Source organism: Cucurbita maxima, unplaced genomic scaffold (genome assembly GCF_002738345.1).
Source record: "Cucurbita maxima cultivar Rimu unplaced genomic scaffold, Cmax_1.0 Cma_Scf00046, whole genome shotgun sequence".
In the NCBI taxonomy this organism is placed as follows: Eukaryota; Viridiplantae; Streptophyta; class Magnoliopsida; order Cucurbitales; family Cucurbitaceae; genus Cucurbita; species Cucurbita maxima.
In genome coordinates, this window is record NW_019272062.1 from 1,197,419 (window position 1) to 1,222,641 (window position 25,223).

Genomic DNA, 25,223 nt, shown 5'->3' on the forward strand with positions numbered 1-25,223 from the left:
TTGTAGGAAGTGGCACAGATTTAGTTGGCCACTCTCCAGCCATTTTTTGGATAAGTTAGATATTTAAATAGGTAAATCGGTTGAATGGATTAAAGCCATTTGTTGGATAAGTTAGATATTTAAATAGGTAAATCTGTCGATTGAATACATTCGTTTGACCATTTGACAAACACCTCGAATGGATTATTAAAGTTTTAGATGGCAATTTTGTAGGAAGTGGCACAGATTTAGTTGGCCACTCTCCAGCCATTTTTTTTGGATAAGTTAGATATTTAAATAGGTAAATCGGTTGAATGGATTAAAGCCATTTTTTGGATAAGTTAGATATTTAAATAGGTAAATCTGTCGATTAAATACATTCGTTTGACCATTTGACAAACACGTCGAATGGATTATTAAAGTTTTAGATGGCAATTTTGTAGGAAGTGGCACAGATTTAGTTGGCCACTCTCCAGCCATTTTTTTTTTATAAGTTAGATATTTAAATAGGTAAATCGATTGAATGGATTAAAGCCATTTTTTGGATAAGTTAGATATTTAAATAGGTAAATCTGTAGAATGGATTAACAAAGTTTTAAATGGCAATTATGTAGGAAGTGGTACAGATTTAATTGGCCACTCTACACCCATTTCTTAGGTAAGTTAGATATTTAAATAGTCCAGAAGAAATAAGCACCTCATTTTAAGCACAAGTCTTCAGCAATTATCTCTCTCCATTATTTTTTCCATCTTTATTTTCTTCCAACAACTTCCCATCAAACGATTTCAGTTGTCAATTATCCTTGTCAATTGTCGAAAAACAACAGGAGACGTTGCAAACAATGCATGTGGGTGTGGAACTTGTCAAGGAAGCAATGGTGCAGACCTTGAAGAGTGAGTTCGAGGCTATCTGCATGAAGGACGGTGAGTCAATAGACGACTTTGCCATGAAGTTGACGACAATCGTCAATTGTATCCGTTCATTAGGTGACGTGGTGAAGGAGATCTCTGTCGTCAAGAAGTTCCATTAAGATGTTCCCCTAAGATTCATTCAGATTGTTACCTCCATGAGCCAAGAACATGTCGGTTGAAGAGGTCATTGCTTCTCTTAAGGTTCATGGGCAAATGTTTCTCAAGAACAAAAAAGCTGAAGAGAATAAAAGAGAAAAAGTACGAAAGATTTAGGATTTGACTTTGCTGAAAAATACTATACAAATGTTTCTCATTTAATTTGGCTATTTAAAACAAACTACATTCTAAAATTTGCCGAAGTAGCCAAAAAAAATCTTGCGCCTAAAGTTGGCTTTTAAGGAAACAGTGTGAATAACCTTAAAAAAAAAAAAACCATACTTTTTGTCTAACATACCTCATGTTCACGGATGACGAAGAGCCCACATTGACGTTGGTAGAGAAATTGTCCAACTTGTTGATGCTCAATGAAAAGAAGGTTATGGCGAACCTCTTCACAAATGGAGAAAAGTAAGTGGAGACCAGTATGTGGTACCTAGATAATGGAGCGAGCAACCACATAACTGAAGATCGAGCAAAGTTTAAAGAGCTTGATGAGAAGGATCTATCTTGTTCCAATGTAAGAACGACGATCAACATCTATTGACCATGGTTTCTTACATCTCGAGTTTAAAGAGAAATATTATTATCCTTGGTCAAATGAAAGAAGAAGGTATCAGAGTGGAGATACTTGGCCCGTTCTTCAAGATATACGATAGAAACGGATCCCTATTGATGAAGGTAAAACAGTCACGAAACCGCTTGTATTGAAAGACTATCAACATCTTCCAAAAGTATCTATTGTTGTTGGCAGCAATAAAGTAAAGAAGAAAACAATGAGTCAGGAGAAAAAGGAATCGAAGAATAGATCCAAGAAGAAACCAGAGGCTGCTTCAATCATCAAAGTGCAACCTACAAGTCAATGTTTTTCATCAGACTTATCATCTCAACCAAGGAGGCCTAGAGAAAAACCACGACGGCATAAGAGAAATGAGATTTCAAACTTGTCATCTCAACCAAAGAAACCTAGATATAGGCCTAAAAAGAAGGTTGAAAAACGGAATAAGTTACAAGAAGTTTTACATGTAAGTCTAATGATAAGTTTTCTACACAGAAGAGAGAAGTGGAAGAAATTGCATGTTGTAAAGTATATTTCTTCTAAAGAAGATAGAATTGACTAGAGACCAAACAAATTTGAAACTAGAGAGCAACATGCAGACATCCTCACTAAAACCCTAACAAGGGTTAACTTTGCAGACATGTGGGAGTTGCTCTAAGGGAAGAATTTCTAGTAAAGTTAAGCTTACCAGGAGAATGCAAGTTAATAAGTTTGAATTAGCAAAAAAAAATTATTAACTTTGAGCAATTTTAGGATAATTATTTAGTCCGAAAATGGTTAGTGGAGTTGTTAGAAGTGATTAATTTGAGGAGAAAGTTTGAAACTAATTGTGCCTTCTCCACTATAAATCCGCTCTATATGTATGCTCTTTACAAAACAACACAACAACAAATATGATTAAAAAGTTAAGTGTCTGAAGGTTCTTCTATTCAAAAGATCTATCCTCTCAAGTTGTTCTTTTTACTTCTTTTATTTGTTTCGACATATTTCGATCGTGTTCGGAAAAAGTTTAAAGAAAGAAAAAAGACTTCAAGAAAAGAAATAAGCCCGAGGATAAACTTTGTTTACTCAAGTATCACGTTCTTCCTTTCACTTTCACTTTCAGCTCCATTTAAGCAACAAAGACAATCACCATTAAAAATTAAAAGGAAAAAAAGGAAGTCTCTTCACTTATTTGCATCCAAGAAGGACCAAAAGAAAGTGTGATTAAAGGAAAGGATAACTTGAAAGGAAGATTTGAGAAGAAATGAAGTCTCAAGTTGGTCATATTGATTACGAAGTGTTGATTACAAGAAATGAAGCAACGATCGGTCTTGTCCGTTCATGTCTTATGACTAATTGTAGGACTTGGGCATAAGGATATGCAATGTGCAATATGACCTAAATGAGCATGAAGCTCAATAGCAAAGCCTAGGAACTTGAATGATGAAATGGTTTAGCCCGATTATATGATTTAGTACCTCTGCCATAAAAATTGTGACCCTATGATTTATTTGTTCATTTCATGAAGACTCTGGCATGACATGTATGGTTATTTTTATGATGAATGAGCATGATAATATGATCTATGTCTTGGTTCTCCCTAGAAGGGTTTGAAAATATATATATGCCCATTTGAATGCTTTGAATAGATGGTATGTGTTCTAGAATATACATATGATGAGCTTGTAAGCCTTAGCTACTCTTTTACTTTTTCTTGGTTCTTGAGCCATAATTAGGGTCCATATTGACTATTTTGGGTTGGCGCAACCCTAATCATTTACTTGCCTTGATTTGCCTCGACGGTTTCAAGTCTACTTGGTATTTAGGATTGCGACTGTCACTCAATCAGCCATCTTTCTTTTCTCGAACACATCCTTTGAGAATTGACTTATGTGTCGATCATCTCATCGAGTGTCCCAGAAATCCATCCATTTGGGTTCTCTTGAGCACCAAAATCTCTCGTGTCCATGCTAAACCATTTACGACATACTTTTCAAATAGCGGGTGCCGAATCCTACCTCCATGTGCCTAATCCTACCATCTCGTGCACCAAAAATTGAAAAATGTCCTTCTTTGGACCCAGATGTTACACTCTAAGTTTAGGGGAGCAACCCCATGTGCCAGTCACCTACTACGTCTACTTGTGTGGTCCCACGGCCTCTCTCAGGATAGGTTTACAACAAAATGGCCGTGTTCAGGAGACCCTTGCCCATTTCGATAAGGTGATGGCACGTAGTCAACTCGGCGTGATCCTTATTCAGCCTAAGCCTAGTTCGACAATACAACGCATATAAACCTACCACTTGGCATGAGTGTTGTTGATAATGTTGTCGGGCTACCAAAGAAGATAGGGGTTGAAGACTTTGGTGAAAATATTCATGCTTCTAATGGCCTTGAGAGCTACCTTAGTCTTCCCTAGGTCCCATAGTGGTTTACTAGGTTCTTAGAGCGTTTAGGCGGCTTAAAACACAAACTCTCAACTCTATGACTCTCTATTCCAACTCCTTGAAGCTTTTATAGTCTAGGAGCATTATGGTTTAGATTCCTAATCACCTCTCACAATTCTAAGGTACTCAATTTACTGGAGGTATCCTAACCTAGGTCATCATTTGGCGGCCTAACTTTAGTGTCCTAATCTTATCTCAATTCAAACATGTATCCTTATATGCATGATCAACAAGGAAATAACGTCTATCAATTACTTAAAGTGCATATCATAATATCTCATTCTCCTTTCTATTAGAGTGGTAAAATTATAATAGCATGCACCAGAAAATCTCATCTTAGGGGTATTTCTGTAATTTTCTACCATATATAAGGCATTCTCAACTAAAATGCTCTTTGATACCCTGTTCATGCTTATTCTATGCACCTAAGTAAGGATATGATAGCATGCTTGATCATCCTTGCATTTCCTACAAGTATTGCTCGAGGGGAAACGAAAGGTTACTTGAATAATACGTGTCTTCCTAAGCTGCCTTTTTCACTTACTACGAGCTCTAAGTTTCTGAAATTTTTCTAATAGGTCCTAATTCAAGTTAAATTAACACCATTATAAAATCTGAATGAAAAATAGTCAAACATGAAAAATTCACCTATGTGGGCATATCATGTGTGACTAAGGTAACCCACGTGTGGTTGCAATCACCAAAGTCAAGGAGCTAGGTTTGATGCAGGGTAGAACTCCGACTTTGTTAAATTTTATTTTCAGATTTCTTCATGGAAGTTATGTGAAATTTCTTCTTAAAATATTTTTGTCAAATTTTGGAACCTAAATCATTACGAAACGCATAGATCTAAACAAAAACTTAGACTATAGCTCAAAAGATTTTGGATGATCAAAGAGTCTAAATTAAATTTATTAAAGCTTCCAAGGAACTTTGGTCCAAAAATGACTTTCGTTCCTTTTCTTTCTCCTTTTGTTTTCTAATAAGATTATGTTTTTTGGTTGACTTTTACATTTTTTTTTTATTTTTATATTTCTCTCGAGTTTCTAGAAATTGTATAAGCATTTTTCCCTTCTATTACAATTTAAATCTCGACCTCGATTACAAATTAAAAAAAAAAATGAAAATTTCATACGTGTCGAGCTTGGAGTGTTACAAGTAGTTGTTCTAATGTTCAACCTTTTGATTTTGGAGAGAGAAAGTAATGAGACAGAAATTGTGAAGAAAATGTGTGGAAAGGGACATGTAATTAAGTTGAACAATTCAGCTTATTTTTAATAATCAAGTTCGTCAATGCCTTCCACCGTCCATGTCGTTAATGGAATTATATAATCTTGATTTCCTTAGCTGCCAACAACATCAACGAGAAGACTCCCCGTAATTGAACTCAACTTTTATATACTTGCACATTTCGTTTTTCTAGTTTTCGACTAGGCAACTCCATTGGTCTCTTCATCCATCACAACGCTTCCTTATCCATCTCGTCTGTAAGTTTAATACCAGTCTCGATTCGATATACTTTGTTTTGTTGTTGGTTGGTGGGATGAACGACAACATTTTAATTAGTTGAGTTAGTATCCAAGTTGATAACGTTTTTTCCCATCTCTAAATTTAATATTATTCTCGAACCCTTTCCATTGAGCCTAGAAATTAGAGGTGTTCAAAAAATTCGATAAACCCATCTCTAAGGTTTAAGGGCAATTTTTTAAGATATATATTAAAATTGAGTTGCAAATTTCAATTAAATGTTTAAAAATAGATATTTCACCAATAAAATTTTTATTTTTTTAACTCTAATAACTCAAACCAACAACTTCAACTCAACCCAATCACCCATCCATTTGGCTATTTTGGTTTTTAGTTTTAGGATTTTCAATTTATTTTAGTTTTGATTGAGAAAAATGTATGTTTAGTTAGGTGAGATTGGTTTTTGGCTTCTAAATTTTTAATTTTAATACTTTAAGCTAAAGTAAATTAAATATTTTTATTAACATGATTAGTAGAGGCTCTAGTTTTTAATCAATTTCTACCAACAAAAATAAATTTTTAAAAACTACAAGGTTGAAAACACTATTCAAAAAAATATCACGAAAGGGTTATTATTAAATGGGACATTAGTTATCAATCAATAATAAACATTGTTTTGCACAGGTGGCAGTTTTCTCGAAAAAGAATGAACGAAAGGTTGAAGGAAGTTGCATCTTCTGGAGATATTGACACCCTGTATTCGATACTTCAGGAAGATGCCTATATTTTAGAACGGATAGATCAGGTATGTTGTGAACTTTTGCATTTGAAATGAAAGAATTCATGGTGTTTGTATGATTTGACCATATATTAATTTGTGTTTGAACGACTCTAAGAGTGAGTTTTTAGACGTGAGAAGGAATGAGTTTTTAATGTCGATTCATTCAAGTATAGCTAAGTTGATTATACCCTAATTATCATCCCAATGGTTAATGGTTTAATCTTTCAACCTTATAATACCAATGGAGACGAGACCTAGAACTTCAAATAGGAGGCAACTCTTGACGTGAGGATTTTCTTTTGGGGTCTTTGGCTTTACTCCCCATGTATAATGCAATGTTTAGGCCCCCTAGTCGTCACTCAGGTCTTAAGAGGGCATTGTGTGCCTGCTCGAATTGATTCGATGAGGGTAACAAGACTAATTCTCTATTAGTCTCTTAGATAGATAAGATCCTTTATGAAAAGCTTTTTGCTTAGGTTTATCGGAGCTAATGAGCGCACGAGGAAGAAAAAAAAAAAAAAAAAAAACCTTCTATATCAAGAGATAGACTAGTACTTGGATCTAGTATGAAAAGCTTTTTGCTTAGGTTTTACCAGAGCTAATGAGTGAAAAAAAAAAAAAAAAAACCTTCTATTATCAAGAGATAGACTAAGGTACTTGGGTCTTGTAGTTGTAGAAGTAAGGTCTCAAACAAGTTATCCTGAATAGAGAAAATAGATACCTTTGTATGAAGTGTACACGAAAGAATTTGTGAAGAAACTCGGTCTGGTCAGTGTTTCCCTTCACTAGTCTACTCATTGTTTCAACCTCAATGGTTAACAACTAAACATGAGGGTTGTGCTTATTACAAGAATTAACCCAACACTTTACAACATGCACCACCTGTGTCCATGTTCCTAAAGGCACTCATCGCTTTCAAGAGAAGTTGGTACATGTTGAGCCATAGTAAGGTTATTCACTTTACATCAAATTAAGTCACATGTTTCACCATTTTTGTGAATGTGGGTAAATTCTCACTGAGTTTCATTCTTGCTAGACTACTTCCCCCAAATAGGATACTTAACACGTTAGCTATAACGTTGTACAGTTTGATACATACAGTGGCTAGTACTCAATGTTTTTTGGCTAGAACTACTAAGGTATCTAATCTCATTCATTTCCTTTACTATTTGGCTCTTCGTGTCAATGTTAGTCCAATAGAGTACTTTCACCATGGATAGTCTTTTTTTATCTTTACATATTCCATTGTCCACCAAAAATGTCTTCTTCCCCTACCATACTCCAGCTTGGTAGTTCCACCGTTTGTGAAGGGTTGAGCCTTGAAATTTGACAAGAGACTTAAAAAGCCACCTACAGGTACTTTACACACAATCATTATAGATAATACTTGTATCCTCTATATTATTGTAGCTACTAGCACACTTTTAGTCGTCGCTTATTTCCTAGATACCATTATTGCTTCCTCTCTCTCTCTCAGAAAATAAGTTTACAACTGGTAGGTTCTCTACATTACTCTGTCAAGTTTTTGCCTATTACAACAATTTTTTCACTACTACCTCTGGTAGAAGTTTAGGCAGTGTCATAGTTATAGTTGATCATACTCTTGGACGAGTTACTAATCATTGCCTTGGAAAGATATTGTCTCATCAACTAGCTAATCAAATGTGAGTCCTTCATCGAGAAGATTCTTCCTTTTGGTCTTCAGTGTAGGGTATTAGTAGTTACTTCGAGTTATTGTTCCCCTTCCAAAGGCAAGTTCTTACGTGCTAGTCACTCATTCGCTATTGAAAATATCATTTCTTGTCCGACTTGTATGTGTTAAGCATGTTGCTACTATTCATCCTGAGCCAGGGCCGAACTCTCCATGAGATTTATAATTACATTACCTATTGCTTCCTTGTTCATATATAAAGCTAATTCAGATTTATCTTTCATTACAAGTGTCAAAACCCGACTTTTGAGGCTTCGAAAGACCGAATCGTGACTAAAAAGACGAAATCGAAAATAAATAAAAATAAAATGGAAGGTAAAAATCCGGCAAAATTTAAAATAAGAAAAGGAAATTAAGGACACTAAAATTAAATATAAAATCAAAGTCAAATGTTACCAAATAAAAATTGCCAATATAAAATGAAATACAAAAGACTCTAAATATGAATACGAACAAAGGACTCTAAAAGACCGACAAGGAACTGACGCTCCGGAACGACACCCCTCTGTGACAGTGCAGCTCTCGAACACCACTCCCACCCACCTCGAACGGTACCTGAAAAAAAAAGGGAGAAAGGGGTGAGTATAAAAATATACTCAGTAAGCAACGTACTTGTAGGCTCTTTAAGCATTCTTATCTTGGTAGGTATCCACGGTCTCTCTTGGGTTTCTAAAGAGAGTGATCTAAGCTGCAACTCTCGTTTTTGTATCGTATGAGGCTTGCCCATCTTAAGCAGTGATATGATCAGTGTCCTGAGGTGGGGCGCGACCACATAAGTAAATCTGAGGGAATCGTATGGCTGGATCTGAATACGTAACTCTCTCTAAACATCATCCGTGGAGGTTAGCTGACGACCCTCACACGGGACCATACATCCACTAAACGGGGTGCAACCCCCTGTGTGCCGGTCAGCTAATGAGTCATCCTATGTGGCTCTACGTCCCCCGCTCAGGGACAGGTTTCTACGGCCCAAGAGTCCTATTCAGAAGACCCCTTAGCTATCACCACTAGGGCTGGGCACCTGTCACACTTCCCTATCCGAATCTGTCAAGCTCAACGATCTCCGTACTGAAGATCTGTCTCAATGGTATGGTATCGGAGCAGAGAGGGAAGTGGAGGTTCTGATGACACTATCCACACTGCTCAACTCTAGCGGGCTACCTATAGTTACCGTGGTGACCTATTATTCTTTCTAGGGTGGAGAACTTGGTGGTTTAGACTTGGATTCTTGTATCTCTAGGATTCTCGTGCCTAGTCTCACAAACCTATCGGGTTTGGAATTCTAGGCTCTGGATCCTCCGGTAATCATTTCGTGGGCCTAATTGCACGGTATTCTAGAAGTCTCCCATTCTAGGGTCTCATCAAGCCTACTTAGTCACAAGCACTCTAATCTAAGCTCGTAATTTCTTCCTATTCATCAAGAAAGATAACACAGCAATCATCATGCATAAGAGTTAACACGCAGTAGTTCATGATATATTAACAAACATGCTCAACGGGAAAATAACGTCCATCTTTACCCGGAGCGCAGATTTCACAAGTTTTCCATCCTTCTCATGCATACATACTTTATCATAATCTCAATAAAACAGATTTAATAAACATTACAGATCTAGCTTTCCTTAATCACTTCATTTTCACAGTTTCAATACTAATATACTAGGTCCGGCTAGCCAAGTTAATGAGTGGTAGCTTGCATGCTTGTTCCTAGCGGTTCCTACAAGTACTGCTCGTGAAAATCCAAATGGCTACTTATGGTTGACGCGTGCCTTCCTAAGCTCGAATTATTTGCCGGAAAAGATTCCAAAAATTCTAAAATTTCTTTGATAGGACCTAATTTACATAATAATAGGATTGGAGTTGAAATCGGGCGGAAAACAAGCAAACGAAGGTCAAACGGGTGAGAGATTGGGGTCCCACTCGCCATGCACGCGCCAGCAGGTTCCCCACGCGCGGGCAGTGCCGCGTTTCGAACCCCAGCGGCCGCGGTCTTACCTTCAAATTTTATGAGCACGACACGTGGCGCACAGTGATTGGCGGAAAAAGTCGGGTTGGATCGCGGGTTTCCGGACCGGTTTGACGGGCATACGAGTCGACCCGAGTCAGCCCACCAGTGGAACGCTGCCACGTGATGCACGTCTGCTCCGCCGCGCTCTTCCGTTAGCCGGTCGACGCGTGGCGGTCTCTTTCTCTCTCTTGCGTGTTTCAAATTTTCAGATGTTGTTTTCGCGTTTTCGATCTATTTTCTTCGGATTTTCTTATCTTTCAATCTGTAATTCATATCAACAAGGTTTCTTCACGAAAAATTGTAGATCTCACATTCTACTTCTACTATATATTTTTTTCTTTATTTTTTTCTTGAACACAGGATGAGTTAAGGCCGTCCAAAGATACGAAAAAACTCACATTTTCTGTTTTCGATTGGTTTACTCAAAGTCCTACTCAACTCCAATTTTCGTCCTATTCTAGTCCAGGAAGTTCAATAAATCTGTGTGAATCTTATTTTAGTTAAATACTTCAAAAACTACAGATCTAATGCTTAAGAAACTCCTCAGATCTAGATAAAATCGAAACAAGAAGTTTGGAACCTTACTTTGTCCGTTCTCGAATTTTTTTGCCGGAATGAGTGAATCCACCACCCAAACTCCTTTTCCAGCACCGAAAAAGTATTGCTTTGAAGTTTCTTTCCTTGGATTTGATCTCCAATGGCTATTTGTTATCTCTATTCTTCCTCTCTCCAAACCCTAACTTCTTCTTCTTTCTCGTTCCTCTCTCTCTTATTAGAGCCCAAACAATTAGACCCCTTGCGTAAGAGTAGGGGCAAAATGTCTCTTTTGCCCCTATGTTAGTTATTTTTATTTTTTATTTATTTATATAAAAATTTGTGTATTAGCATAACCTATGTCCGCACACTTCATATTCATTTGGAGTTTTCTCCAAAAAGTATAGTCATCCTCACTCCCTCTTGTCAATTCTAAGAGTCTCTTATCCATTCTCATTCGATCAATAAAGGGGACACATAAAAATAAAGGAAATAGACATTTGGTCTAGAGATAACTAGGCTTTAAACTATCATTGCACTTGAAGGGGACTTATTCACAAGATTCCAATTCAACAAAGGAAGAAAAACCTTAGCATCAAAGAGAGGAAAAAGTATATTAAGATGGGAAATATTTGATTTCTATTCTATATCTCTCGTTTGAATTTCGTTTATGGTGTGATGAATACTTAATTTGTCTTAACTAGGTACTACACTTTGTCTTTGATACACTGCATTCATGATGAGTACGACTTCAAAATGAGTCCAAAAAAATTTGATATGAAAAAAGAAACGATTTATTGCTAGTGATCTATGAAGGTGACTAGTTTGCCAAAGCCGTGAGTTTATGAACAGCTAAATGAATGAGCCATGTTTCTAAAATGTGTGTCCTCTTTTTTTTTCCTTCTCTATCCTTTAAAGCCCATAAGTTAGGCCTCACGTTTGACTAAGAGTTTCAAAAGTCTGGCTCTTCAGATGAGCAATGCTCCAAGCCTACTCTTCTCAGACCCTCAAATCTTTTTTTTTTTTTTTATGTAAAACCTACTTTATTTAGATCGAAAAAAATCGTATAATTTTATGACACTGTGTTCTATGACTTGAATCCCTAATCACTCTGGAATATCCCTCTTATAACATAATGTTGCTATATCTCTATTTTTCATAACTTGATTTTTTAGGGTTCAAATCACCAATAGTGACTACAAAAATAGTGCAAAAGCAAACAAATGAAAACAAAAGTAGTAAATATATGGTAAAATTTCATGTGAATGAAGTCCATACAATACCATAGAAAAAATTTGTTCAAGTTATCTACCAATGAAAAATGGAAACGAGATACAAAAATGTGTTCAAATGAGCACCACTGAAAATACATGCTAACAAATGCTCTGGGTTGACACCAATTTGTGACAACGTAGTTTCCAAGCACCATGCCACCTCGACCAAAAATAAAAGGAATTAGATCCAACAAGAATAAGCCACCCATGTAAGACCCAAATGATTAAAAAGGGAGGAATTAAAGGATTAAGCAAGGATGATGATCTCAAGCAAGTTAACAAGTAATGTTAAAGGAGTTTAAGACCTAAGGAGAAAAGGATTGGAAAGTAAAAGTAAGTGAAAAGGGCAAAAAGGTCATTTTTCCAATTATTAAGGATCTTTCCAAATTTTTAGTTCTTTATCTAGAAGGAATTTCAAGATGGCCAAGAAGGGAAGAATGATCAACATGAGATGAAGGATTTTTAGAAAATTGTGGATTTTCAGGAAAATAATATTAAAATATTCGAAAAGTGAAAAAATACCATAATACCCCTAGAAGAATGGATAATTAAGAAAATGCCCCTCTGATCAAAATCAGAGCATCTACCGTGACCATCTGAGCAAAATCTCTTGAAACTCAAATGTCAGCCGTTGGATCTTCCCCAAAATTGGATATGATCTAGAAGATGGACAAATCATCACATCCAACGGCTAGGATTAAAAACCAAAGACGGTGAGTCTCTGATCGGAGTAGATATTTCCGACAGATTTTTCAAAAAATTCAACCGACAATTCATGACGATTCTGGAGTTTCCAATGTCGGTTTAAGTTTCCCCTATAAATTCTGAAGTTGGGGCAATCGTTTGGAAGAAGAATCGAGCAAGTTCGAGCTCCTAGTCGTTGGCAATAAGTGTTTAGATTTTGGGTGTCCTACTCTCAGGTTTCTTCTAAATTTGAGAGCAATTCTCCACCATTTCCTTTCAAACTTGTTCCTATAGCTTCTAAACAAGATTACCCACAAGTTCTATGATGGAATGGAGAGCTGAAACGTCGTAGAACAAGATACCCAAGAGATCGAAAATCGGAGGTGTCGGGTAACTTGCAAACCGAGAGTGGTTTCTCAAAATTAAGATCCCACACTCAAAGTAGTTCCTCCAAACCAATTCTTTTATCTTGAAGGAAGAATAAGGAAGAGGTTTCGTGAAGAAATCGAGCTTCGAAAACCCCTAGAATCGGCTACCCAATAAGAAATCCTCTGTTTTTTTACTCCAGCGAGAAATCATATTTTGGACGAACTTTGGAGGCAAATATCTTGGGCTACGATCCAAGAAAAGACACAATAAAGAGTCTGTGAAAGGAAAGTTGAAGTAATTCGAGTACCAGAAGCTCAAGAAAAGAGGTCCCGAATGTCGACAACGAGGTAAGTAGCCACCTTGGACTTTTTGTTAAGAAATACTTGTAGGAATCGCTTGGATTTCCATATGAACCCTAAACCAAGTATGAAATTAGAATATATGAAAGAAAAACCCTAGGAACCGTAAGTTAAGACCTTGAACCGAACAAATCGCTCGGGATTTAGGTAACGTTAAAATAACCCACTAGATGAACTCTGCTGCCTATGAAATTTTAATGCTGAGGATACCATAGCACGTTGAGGTTATATATGAAGTTTGGTAGTCTTTGGATAAGAATAAGTAGGTAAACCAAGAAACGGTGCAAAATGACCATAATGCCGCTAAGGAAGACTACCTACAGTTCATGACCTAGATGACCTCTAAATGTTATGAAACTTTGTAGTAGATCTTATTTTATGATGTTTAATGATATGGTGAAGTTTGAAAGTCATTGGAATATGTTAAGTAGCAAAACCAAGAATTAGAGATGAAATGACTAAAATGCCCTTAGGACTACTTATGAGATTTCAAGGTCTATACGTGCTCCGAATGATTTGATACTTCTTATAAGGTCGATTATGAAGGATTTGAAGATGAGTTTGAGGTTTCAAGTTGATTGGAGCAAGTTTGGAACCTAAACCAAGTTAGGATCCAAGAAACACCTAAAGGAAACACCACAAGACTTTAGACTCTTCTAGAACCCTCTAAAGAACCCCTAGAAATCTATGACCTTCTAGAACAACTCACGCCAAGATGGGTTCCTATGGTTACAAATACAAGTTACAACTTATGACTCAAGAAATTAAGGACCTTAGAAACCTACAAGAACCAAGAACAACGACACACAAGCTTTACAACTACCCAAGTAAGAAGAAAGCTAAGCACCACTCAAGGACGAGGGACTAAGGTCCCCAAACACAAGGAACTCAAGAATGCTTGGTAATACTCTAGTCATGTCCAAAGTGACCCAAAACCTTCCACCAAACGGTGCCCAAAAATTCCTCTTCTAGGTGGGATGCCCTGCACCATGTTTCCTTTGTAGGATGTCATGCCTCAAGTTTTCCTCACCTAGAAGGGATGTCCGGCAGACTTGTAGGATACTATGTTCAAGTATGCACCGAGCAAGTGACCTTTATGGTCTATCAAGGGGAGTAGTCTAAGGTCACGGAGGAACAAGAAGAGAGTAAGTTACCTTAGCCACGAATCAAGAACCTCCTAAGACCTCCCACGGTACAGCATGCTCATGACTTAGACTACGCTGCTTGGAACGCATGAAGCCTTGAGCGTAGGTTAAGCAGACTGTATTATAGGGCAAGCCCTTGATGCAGTATTAAGACTACATCGCTTGGAATGTAAGAAGCCTTGGATGTAGTTTTCAGACTATGCCGCTTGGAAAGCATGAAGCCTTGGGCATAGGTTAAGCATACTGTATTATGGGGCAAGCCCTTGATACAGTATTAAGACTACATTGCTTGGAACGTAAGAAGCCTTGGATGTGTTGGGTTTTATGTCCTAAAACTCATAGTTTGTAAACAAAAACATATTCTATTTTCAATAAAGTTATTATGGTTGTTTATTCAGTAAGATTGTTATTGAATAAAGTGAACTTTTTGATTATTAATCTAAATCCAATAAACTAAGAGCACTCTGACTATAGTATGATTACTTGAACTATATGTAGAGACATAAAAGTAGATCAAGTTCAAGTATATAGTCAAAATGATCTATAGTACAGGGATAAGGCTGAGTACCTTATCTTGGGGACACTATGGATGTGGCTCACTTTTGTAAATGACATAAACAATGTGATCACTAAATTGTACATGCGGAGACATGTGAGTGAGCGTCCTATGCAATGAGTATTGCATAAGATCGAACCATGAAAAAAATCACTCTCACTTTATAATGTCGCTTACTGCTGAGACTGATTTTCTTTTCATTCGATGACCTAGGTAACTCGATCTTAATCTTGAGCTAACCATGAACTCCTGTTTATTCGGAATTATCCTTACATTTGCATGGGTGAGAGTGACTCAAGTTCGTCGACTCAATAGGCCTCCCATTTCAGAGGTAAGACTGGGTAAATGACTGGGGACGTGGGGTGCAAAATGGAATTCACTCCTACCCACTTTTATGGATAGAAGAGAGGTAGTTCCCTTAAGTACTGACTCTAGGCCTTGAACAAGGGGCCTCACCCTCTCATTGGCCTGAGAGGGATTCGGTTTACTGGTTGGACCACAAACCAATTGTTCATTAGAGGATCAGTGAGACATAAGGAACAAGAAGTAACTTCAGGGGTAAAATGGTGAATTGACCCAGCTCTAGTTACGAACAACCTGTGAAGGATTGACTTACTAATCATGGTTATATCAAATGGACAGAAATATATCTATAGTGAGGGAGTGCAACTACTAGGCTATAGTGGAATGTCCTAGTAGTTAACGAATGTTGGTTAACAATGTTAATGAGTTTAACCGGTTAATCTTGGATTGTTGGAGCCTATGATCTATAGGTCCATTAGGTCCCTCTACTAGCTCATATCGGACTAAACCATAGAACAGTGTGACGAGTGAGTTCAAAGTGTTCGAATTCAAATTAGGGAGAATGCGCTACATATATACGATATATTTAACTGCATTTTTGTTTTATTTACGAATTAAACAAAAAGAGAAAATCTGAGATATTTAAATAAGATTTAAATATCTTAATCAAATGTGTCGGAATTAATTGGGATTGGCATTTGAATTAATATTAAATATTAATTAAATAGTTTAATTAATCATTTAATATTACTTTAATTTGAAATTAATAATTTAAATTGATTGTTGAATCAAAATGAAGAAAGTCAAAATTTGTTTTAACTAAACTTGCATGCTTGCCAAATAAACCCCACAAATCAAATTTGAGTGGAATTTTGAGTGTCAAAATTTGGTTAACTTAAGCTTGCATGCTTGCCACATAATCCCAAACTTTTGAGTGTCAAAATTTGGTGATCTCAAATTTGAACATTCAAACATGACTCTATAAGTAGAGTGATCATGGTACATGAAAGGTCTTCTTCTTGGTGAAAAACCTTGAGAAAAACCTCTCACAAACACTCTCTTCGTATATACAAAATCCTTCCCAAGTTTAGTCACTCACCGGATTCCACAATCCCGTTCTAAGGCTGGAGGATAGTGGAGAAGACACTAGTGGTTGTTCGAAACCGGTTCGTGAGGAAAAAGGAATTTGAACTACAAAAGGTTAGTATTCAAACTCATTAAGTTTTAATACTTATGAACATGCTAGCTAATTCATTATAATTGATGTACTTAGAGTGCCTAAGATCCAAATTGCTTTCGCATGTGTTATATTAACACCATCAGGATGTAGGTTTTCAGACTATGCCGCTTGGAATGCATGAAGCCTTGGGCATAGGATTAAGCAGACCGTATCGAAGGGCAAGCCCTAAGATGCGGTAAGACTACGTCACTTGGAACGCATGAAGCCTTGGACGTAGATTAAGGCAGTGTTGCTTGGAATGCATGAAGCCTTGGACACAGGATTGTCAGGTGCATGTCTAGTGCCGTAAATTCTAGGGGGAGTGTCTTGGAGAAAAAATTAAGAACAAAACAAGAACCAAGGAAGTACCAAGAACAAGAGAAAGATCAAGGAATAGAACAAGGATCAAGATCCTAGTTCTAAGGACAAAAACCAGGAACAAAGAACCAAAAACCATAGTAATAAGGCCCTTAAAGGAAAACCAAGGTTTTAGGATTCAAGAACCAAGGTCCTCAAAAAAAAGATCAAGATAAGAACCTAAGTCAAGAACAAGAATTAGAGGGCCTAAGTACTTATAACAAGAACAAGATCAAGAACAAGCAAGAACAAAGAATGTGGTACCCTAGCATATCAAGGACACGATTAAGAGCCTACAAGTAGGCTACATACTGAGTCTTGTACTCATTCCTTATTCTCCATTTTTTTTCCAAGTGATAAGGAGCTGGTGGAGGTCGGGAGCGGACTCTGGAGCAGGTGCCATAGACTAACCTCACTCGTCGTCCTCAAACCTTTGTTTTAAAATGTTTTGCGTCTATTCCTTATTATGTATTTTAACTATTATGTTGTATTTTAAATGACTAATGTGCGCACACTATTTTGATATAATGTAAATTATGTTTTAAATTTTAATGGTTTTATCGAGAAGGAAAAATTTACCCACCTTTTAGAGTCATCGTGTCAGCACGGTCCTTACAATAACTCACTTGAAAAAGAAAATGGTGAGTATAAAATTACTCAGTAAGCAGCCTACGTGTAAGCTCTCATCGCATCCTAATTCGAGTAAGTTACTACAAAGTTTTTCTCTGGACTCTAGGAAGTTTGGGCCTAGTTAGGTATCTGAACTTCTAGGAAGGTATAAATGTTTCAAGTAGCTCTCATGTCCGCACTTGGTCTAGAGGAGGTTCAGCCTTTCTAGCGCCATGGGGATCTACCAGGCGACAAATCTCATCTATGGGGTAAACTATTTTTTTGTTCTTGGACTTAGTCAACTTTCATAGCAAAAATAGTGAATGATAGGTATCCTCGATCGTGGTGGTACCTCACAATCTAATAGGACAATATGACATCTAGTTGGTTTGAATATCATCCATGGAAGGTTAGCTGGTAACCCTTCCATAAGGCCATAGAGTCACTCTGAATCTCGGGAAGCAACCCCTATGTGTCGGTCAACTACTAGGTTATCCATGTGGTCCCACACTCCCTCTTATGACAAGTTTATAACATATAGGTTCTCTTCCAGAGACTCTTGGCCATTTTCACCATACTAGGCATGACTCAACGGTACCTGCATTCCTACTGCTTGGCAAGGGCGCTCTTAGCGCTAAGGGCGTATAGGAGGAAATAGAAGGCACATACTCTGGTGAAACCATTACATTGCTATTAAGCTTGTTAAGCTTTCTTAGTCATCCTTGTCGTGGAGATTTACTAGGTTCTTAAGGGCTAAATCTCATCTTACATTTTCAGGACGTTCAAGACTAGCTCTGTGGAGTTAATCTAATCTCTGAGTGCACTAAATCTAGCCCTCTGATCACCACTCACAATCCTAAAGTGCTTAGTCTAATGAAACGTACTAACCTAGGACAAAGTGTAAATCGCTCTAGCTCTAGCGCCCTAATCTTTACTTAATCCATTCATGCATGCTTTGTTAGGGAGATACTCCTATCGACCACATAAAGCAAAAAATATATATTTTAGACATCACATTGGTCATCCTCGGGTGTCGATGAGGTCTACTGGGTTCCTAGAGCAGCTAGGTGGCTTACCGCAAACTTTCGACTCTAGGATATTCTATTTTGACTCCTCGAGTCTTTCTTATTTTTTTACCACTAGGGTCTAGACCTCTTGATTGCTGCTCACGATAAGGTGCTCAATCTAGTGTGTCTTGACCTAATTCATCGCCTAGCCAACATAACTCTAACACCCTAGTCTTATCTTTGTACAAATAACAAGTTCTTTAGGGAGAACACGCAATGAATCACCTAGAGACAAATAAACTATATCATGCAATCATACAAGCTCAACGGGAAAACAATATCTATCAATCACCCGAAGCACAGATCACAATATCACATCCTCCATTCTACACAATATCACATCCTCCCGTCTAGTACAGTCAAAAGTAATAAAAATTGACATGCATCATAATATCTCATCCTAGAGGCACTTTAGTAATTTTTTATAACATACATTGCATTTTCATCCCAAAATGTCCTTCTAAGATCCTAAACGGTCATAATCTAACCACATAAGGTAAGATATACTAACATGCTAGCATGTCCTAACCATTCGGACAATATCTTTCATTCTAGTTTAACTCAAAATAACTTCAGAAACATTAGGTTCTTAACTCAAACTCCAAATTGTGGATGAACTCAAAACAAGTAATGATTTCTATTGTTCGTATATTTACTCTCACTTTAGGGTTTGGGCTTGATTTGTGTCTATTTTTTGAAAGGTACCTTTTGTGGATACCCCATTACACATCTCAGCATCAGCAGGACATGTCCCTTTTTCTTTGGAGATCATGAGGTTGAAACCATCCTTAGCCAAGAAGCTTAACCCAGAAGGCTATAGCCCTATCCACTTGGCATTGCAAAATAACCAAACAAAAACTGTGTTGCGGCTCGTCGATATCGATCGAGATCTCGTATGCATACAAGGGAGAGAGGGCTTAACTCCATTGCACATTGCAGCCTCGGGAGGCATGGATGATATATTGGCCAAGTTTCTAACTTCATGCCCAAAATCTATTAAACAATTGACCAATCGTAATGAGTCTGCTCTACATATTGTTGTTAAAAGTGAAGATATTGAATCGGTTAAAATCTTGCTACAATGGATCCAACAAACATGCATGACCTCAATACTTAATTGGTGTGATGACGAAGGAAACAATGCCATGCATCTTGTGGCGCTCGGAAATCAAATTGAGGTCAGTATCAAAAAATTTTAAATATAGCATAGCTTAATGGATTAATATATTATATTTATTATTAAAAGGTAGGACTTGCAATAATCTCATAGGATGATCATCTAACTTGTTGGGATAATCAAAATTCAAAAGAAACCTATTTAATTTTTAGTTTTTGATTTTTTTATAAACTCAACTCCAATATAAAAAAAAAATATATATATATATATATTTTATGATTTAATAAGTTTAAATTTTTGTGGGATCTGGGTTAGAGAGGGGAAGCCAAACATTCCCTGTAAGGATGTAAAAATCTCTCTCTTGTATTTTAAAATAGTGAGGTTGATAGTATATAACGGGTCAAAGCAGACAAAATCTTCTACCGAAAAGCAGACAATATCTTCTATAAAAGTTGACATGTAACAAATGTTTTAACATACTAAGAAAAGCTTGTCTTTGGTGCAGATGGTGAAGCTTCTCATAAACAAAGTGGATATGAAAGCAAAGAATTTGGAAGGCAAGACAGCACTAGACATAATGAAAGAACATGGCCTTGTTGAAGACAAAGAGGTAAAAGAGATGCTCCATGGTTCCCACATTCTCAGAGATGTTGCAAAATTTGTGTGTTCAATATTATTGTTTGTGAAGAGATTAGTGATTACGGACCATCATGAGATCCTTTACATGTCTAAAAAGGATCGGAATGCCATATTAGTAGTTTCTGTGCTCATTGCCACTGCAACTTACCAAGCAGCTCTAAGTCCACCCATAAGTCCACCTAGAAAAGAAATGGGTTTCTTCCCTCTGGGGTGGATCTCATACGAATGCTTCCAACAGTTAAATACAGTTGCATTCGTTGCTTCAATGATAGAGATTTGTGTTCATCTTCCTTCTGGGATTGGCTACGCTCTCCATTTGGTTCTTCCTTTGGTCATTTGCTATGCATTATTGGCGATCGTTTCGAGGTCGTACTTTTCTTTAGTTATCACAAGTGCAGTCATTTTTTTGCTTATTTTGTCCAAAATTCCCTTGGTTAGACAGAAGGTGAAAGGAGGTTTTAAGCCAAAGAATCCTAACAAACTTGGTGGTCGCTTCAGCTTCAGCATGGAGAAAGAATTGACAGACATAAGTGTGCACTTTGGTCCCAGTGGTTAGAGCTTAATTATTTTCGTGATATTTGTTTTTGAATTCCACTAGTAATACTTTAAAGCGCTATGTTTGCAATTGAATATGGATTTTCCTCATGTTGAAGAGATTGGATAAGAAAAATATGTTGAGGGTGTTGTTTCATTTTGTAGTACTCAAAATGTTGTGGTTAATGACCTTAAGCATTTAAATTAGGTGTAACCTTCAAGTAGCTTATTTTGTTTGTGTATATTCTGCAGTGTGATTGGTTTTCTTCAAGCCTTTTGATACATATAGTATCATGTCACAATCTTCTCACATGGAGATTGTGTTGGCTAAATGGAGTGGTTGTTGGGTTATAGAGTCTTCTGTTATTTATAGTGAAATACATATATATATGGTAGTAAAGCTATATATAGTGGACATATAAATGGTAAACCAAATTGTCATAAATAATAAATAGTTATGTCCATATATATCTGGTAAAGTTATATATAGTATATGGTTATATCTGGTAAAGTTATATATAGTAAATCGAACCATATATATACGGCTTTGAAAATGTACTTTCTACATTTTCTCTATCTTCTCCTACGGTACATACATGAAGTCATCAATATAAACTTTTAACCAATATTCTTGTCACGACCCGACTTTCGAGGCTTTGAAAGACCAAATCGTGACTAAAAAGACGAATTCGAAAACAAATAAAAATAAATAGAAGGTAAAAATCCGGTAAAATCTAAAACAAGAAAAGGAAATTAAGGACACTTAAATTAAATATAAAATCAAAGTCAAATGTTACAAATAGGAATTACAAATACAAAAGACTCTAAAAGACCGACAAGGGACTGACGCTCTAGAACGACACTCCTCTGTGACAGTGCAACTCTCGAGCACCCCCCCTGTATCGACTGGTACCTAAACAAAAAAAAGAGAAAGGGGTGAGTATAAAAATATACTCAGTAAGCAACCAACTTGTAGGCTCTTTTCGCATCCTTGTCTTAGTAGGTATCCACGGTCTTATCTCTAGGTTCTAGTGAGTGCGAATCACGCTACAACTCTCTTTTCTGTATCTTAGGAGGCTTGCCCATCTTATCCAATGGAATGATCAGTGTCCTGAGGTGAGACGCGACCTCATAAGTAAGTCTGAGGGGATCGTATGGCTGGATCTGAATGCGTAACTCTCTCTGAACATCATCCATGGAGGTTAGCTGACAGCCCTCACACGGGACCATACATCCACTAAAATCAGAGGTTGCGATCCCCTGTGTGCCGGTCAGCTACTAGGTCATCCTAGTGGTTCCACGTCTCCCGCTCAGGGACGAGTTTCTACGGTCCAGGAGTCTTGTTCAGAAGACCCCTTAGCTATCACCACTAGTTCTGGGCACCTGTCACACTTTCCTGTCCGAATCTGTCAAGCTCAACGATCTCCGTACCGGAGCTCTGTCTCGACGGTACGATATTAGAGCAGAGAGGGAAGTGGAGGTTCTAATGACACTATCTACACTGCTCAACTTTAGCGGGCTACCTACTGTTACCGTGGTGTCCTACTATTCTTTCTAGGTTGGAACTTGGTAGCTTAGACTTGGATTCATGCATCTCTAGGATTCTCATGCAAGGTTTCACAAACCTATCGGGTTTGGAATTTTGGGCTCTGGATCCACTGGTAATCGTTTTGCGCGTCTAAATACACGGTATTCTAGAGGTTCCCCAATCTAGGGTCTCGTCTAGCCTACTTAGTCACAAGCACCCTAATCTAAGCTCACAATTTCTACCTATTCGTCAAGAAAGATAACACAAGCAATCACCATGCATAGGAGTTGACACGCAACAGTTCACGCAATATTAACAAACAAGCTTAATGGGAAGATAACGTCCATCTTCACCTAGAGCACAGATTTTACAAGTTTCCCATCCTCCTCATGCATACATACATTATCAGAATATCAATCTAAACAGATTACATAATCATTCATGGAGTTAACACGCAGCAGTTTATGCAATATTAACAAACATGCTCAACGGGAAGATAATGTCCATCTTCACCCGGAGTGCAGATTTCACAAGTTTTCCATCCTCCTCATGCATACATACGTTATCAGAATCTCAATCTAAACAGATTACATTATCATTCATATCTAGAAGCCATAGATTTCCTTATTTATTTTATTTTCATGGTTTTCATACTATATGCTAGGTTCAGCTAGCTAAGGTTATGGGTATGATAGCATGCATGCTTATTCCAAGCGGTTCCTACAAGTACTGCTCGTGGGAATCCAAATGGCTACTTACTTGGTTGACGCTGTTGGGTTTTATGTCCTAAAACTCATAGTTTGTAAACAAAAACATATTTATTTTCAATAAAGTTATTATTGTTGATTATTTAGTAAAGATTGTTATTGAATAAAGTGAACTTTACGATCATTAATCTAAATCCAATAAACTAAGAACACTCTGGCTATAGTATGATTACTTGAACTATATGTAGAGACATAAGAGTTGATCAAGTTCAAGTATATAGTCAAAATGATCTAAAGTATAAGGATAAGGCTGAGTACTTTATTCTGGGTACACTATGAATGCGGCTCACTTTTGTATATGATATAAACAATGTGATCACTAAAATTGTACTAGAGTAGAAGGGATAGTAGACCCGAGAGCTGCTAGTATTATTGTGGAGATATGTGAGTGGGGGTGTCCTATGCAATGAGTATTGTATAAGATCGAACCATGAAGAAAATCACTATCACTTTATAATGTTGTTTACTGTTGAGAATGATTTTCTTTTCATTCGATGACCTAGGTAACTCGATCTTAATCCTGAGCTAACCATGAACTCCTGTTTATTCGGAATTATCCTTAGATTTGCATGGGTAAGAGTGGCTCAAGTTTGCCGACTCAATTGGCCTCCCATTTCAGGGGTAACACTGGGTAAATGGCTGGGGACGTGGGGTGCAAAATGGAATTCACTCCTACCCACTTTTAGGGATAGAAGAAAGGTTATTCCCTTAAGTACTGACTCCAGGTCTTGAACAAGGGGCCCCACCCTCTCATTGGCCTGAAAGGGATTCGGTTTACTAGTTGGACCACAAACCAATTGTTCATTAGAGGATCAGTGAGACATAAGAAACAAGAAGTAACTTCAGGGGTAAAACGGTAAATTGACCCAGCTTTAGTTACGAACAACCTGTGAAGGATCGACTTACTAATCATGGTTACATCAAATGGACAGAAATATATCTATAGTGAGGGGAGTGCCACTACTAGGCTATAGTGGAATGTCCTAGTAGTTAACGAATGTTGGTTAACAAGGTTAATGAGTTTAACCGGTTAATCTTGGATCGGTTGAGCCCATGATCTATAGGTCCATTAGGTTCCTCTGCTAGCTCATATCGGACTAAACCATAGAATAGTGTGACAAGTGAGTTCAAAGTGTTCAAATTCAAATTAGGGAGAATGCACTACATATATACGATATATTTAACCGCATTTTTGTTTTATTTACAAATTAAACAAAAAGAGAGAATATGAGATATTTAAATAAGATTTAAATATCTTAATCAAATNATCTGTCAAGCTCAACGATCTCCGTACCGGAGCTCTGTCTCGACGGTACGATATTAGAGCAGAGAGGGAAGTGGAGGTTCTAATGACACTATCTACACTGCTCAACTTTAGCGGGCTACCTACTGTTACCGTGGTGTCCTACTATTCTTTCTAGGTTGGAACTTGGTAGCTTAGACTTGGATTCATGCATCTCTAGGATTCTCATGCAAGGTTTCACAAACCTATCGGGTTTGGAATTTTGGGCTCTGGATCCACTGGTAATCGTTTTGCGCGTCTAAATACACGGTATTCTAGAGGTTCCCCAATCTAGGGTCTCGTCTAGCCTACTTAGTCACAAGCACCCTAATCTAAGCTCACAATTTCTACCTATTCGTCAAGAAAGATAACACAAGCAATCACCATGCATAGGAGTTGACACGCAACAGTTCACGCAATATTAACAAACAAGCTTAATGGGAAGATAACGTCCATCTTCACCTAGAGCACAGATTTTACAAGTTTCCCATCCTCCTCATGCATACATACATTATCAGAATATCAATCTAAACAGATTACATAATCATTCATGGAGTTAACACGCAGCAGTTTATGCAATATTAACAAACATGCTCAACGGGAAGATAATGTCCATCTTCACCCGGAGTGCAGATTTCACAAGTTTTCCATCCTCCTCATGCATACATACGTTATCAGAATCTCAATCTAAACAGATTACATTATCATTCATATCTAGAAGCCATAGATTTCCTTATTTATTTTATTTTCATGGTTTTCATACTATATGCTAGGTTCAGCTAGCTAAGGTTATGGGTATGATAGCATGCATGCTTATTCCAAGCGGTTCCTACAAGTACTGCTCGTGGGAATCCAAATGGCTACTTACTTGGTTGACG

At 37.3% G+C, this 25,223-nt stretch overlaps 1 protein-coding gene and 1 long non-coding RNA gene across 2 annotated transcripts; one reads left to right on the forward strand and one right to left on the reverse strand.

Moving 5' to 3' along the window:
* The first annotated feature begins 5,494 nt into the window (after positions 1–5,494).
* On the forward strand, positions 5,495–20,905 carry LOC111470533 (ankyrin repeat-containing protein BDA1-like). Its single transcript, XM_023116072.1, has 4 exons — positions 5,495–5,522; positions 6,187–6,307; positions 19,180–19,656; positions 20,101–20,905. The coding sequence occupies exons 2-4, from the start codon at positions 6,209–6,211 to the stop codon at positions 20,788–20,790; spliced, it is 1,266 nt and encodes a 421-aa protein (XP_022971840.1). The 5' UTR covers positions 5,495–5,522; positions 6,187–6,208; the 3' UTR covers positions 20,791–20,905.
* On the reverse strand, positions 8,397–25,223 carry LOC111470551. The gene is made up of 3 exons (XR_002715053.1): positions 25,214–25,223; positions 21,661–21,681; positions 8,397–8,526 (listed from the first exon to the last, which is right to left on the reverse strand). It is a non-coding gene; the product is annotated as an uncharacterized LOC111470551 (long non-coding RNA).

What these genes read in the sequence shown, in the direction of transcription:
- LOC111470533 (XM_023116072.1), top strand. Translation starts at nt 6,209, where the DNA reads ATGAACGAAAGGTTGAAGGAAGTTGCATCTTCTGGAGATATTGACACC. An exon ending in TTTTAGAACGGATAGATCAG is followed by an intron (nt 6,308 to 19,179) that starts GTATGTTGTGAA and finishes ATTTTTTGAAAG; the next exon opens with GTACCTTTTGTGGATACCCC. An exon ending in CGCTCGGAAATCAAATTGAG is followed by an intron (nt 19,657 to 20,100) that starts GTCAGTATCAAA and finishes TCTTTGGTGCAG; the next exon opens with ATGGTGAAGCTTCTCATAAA.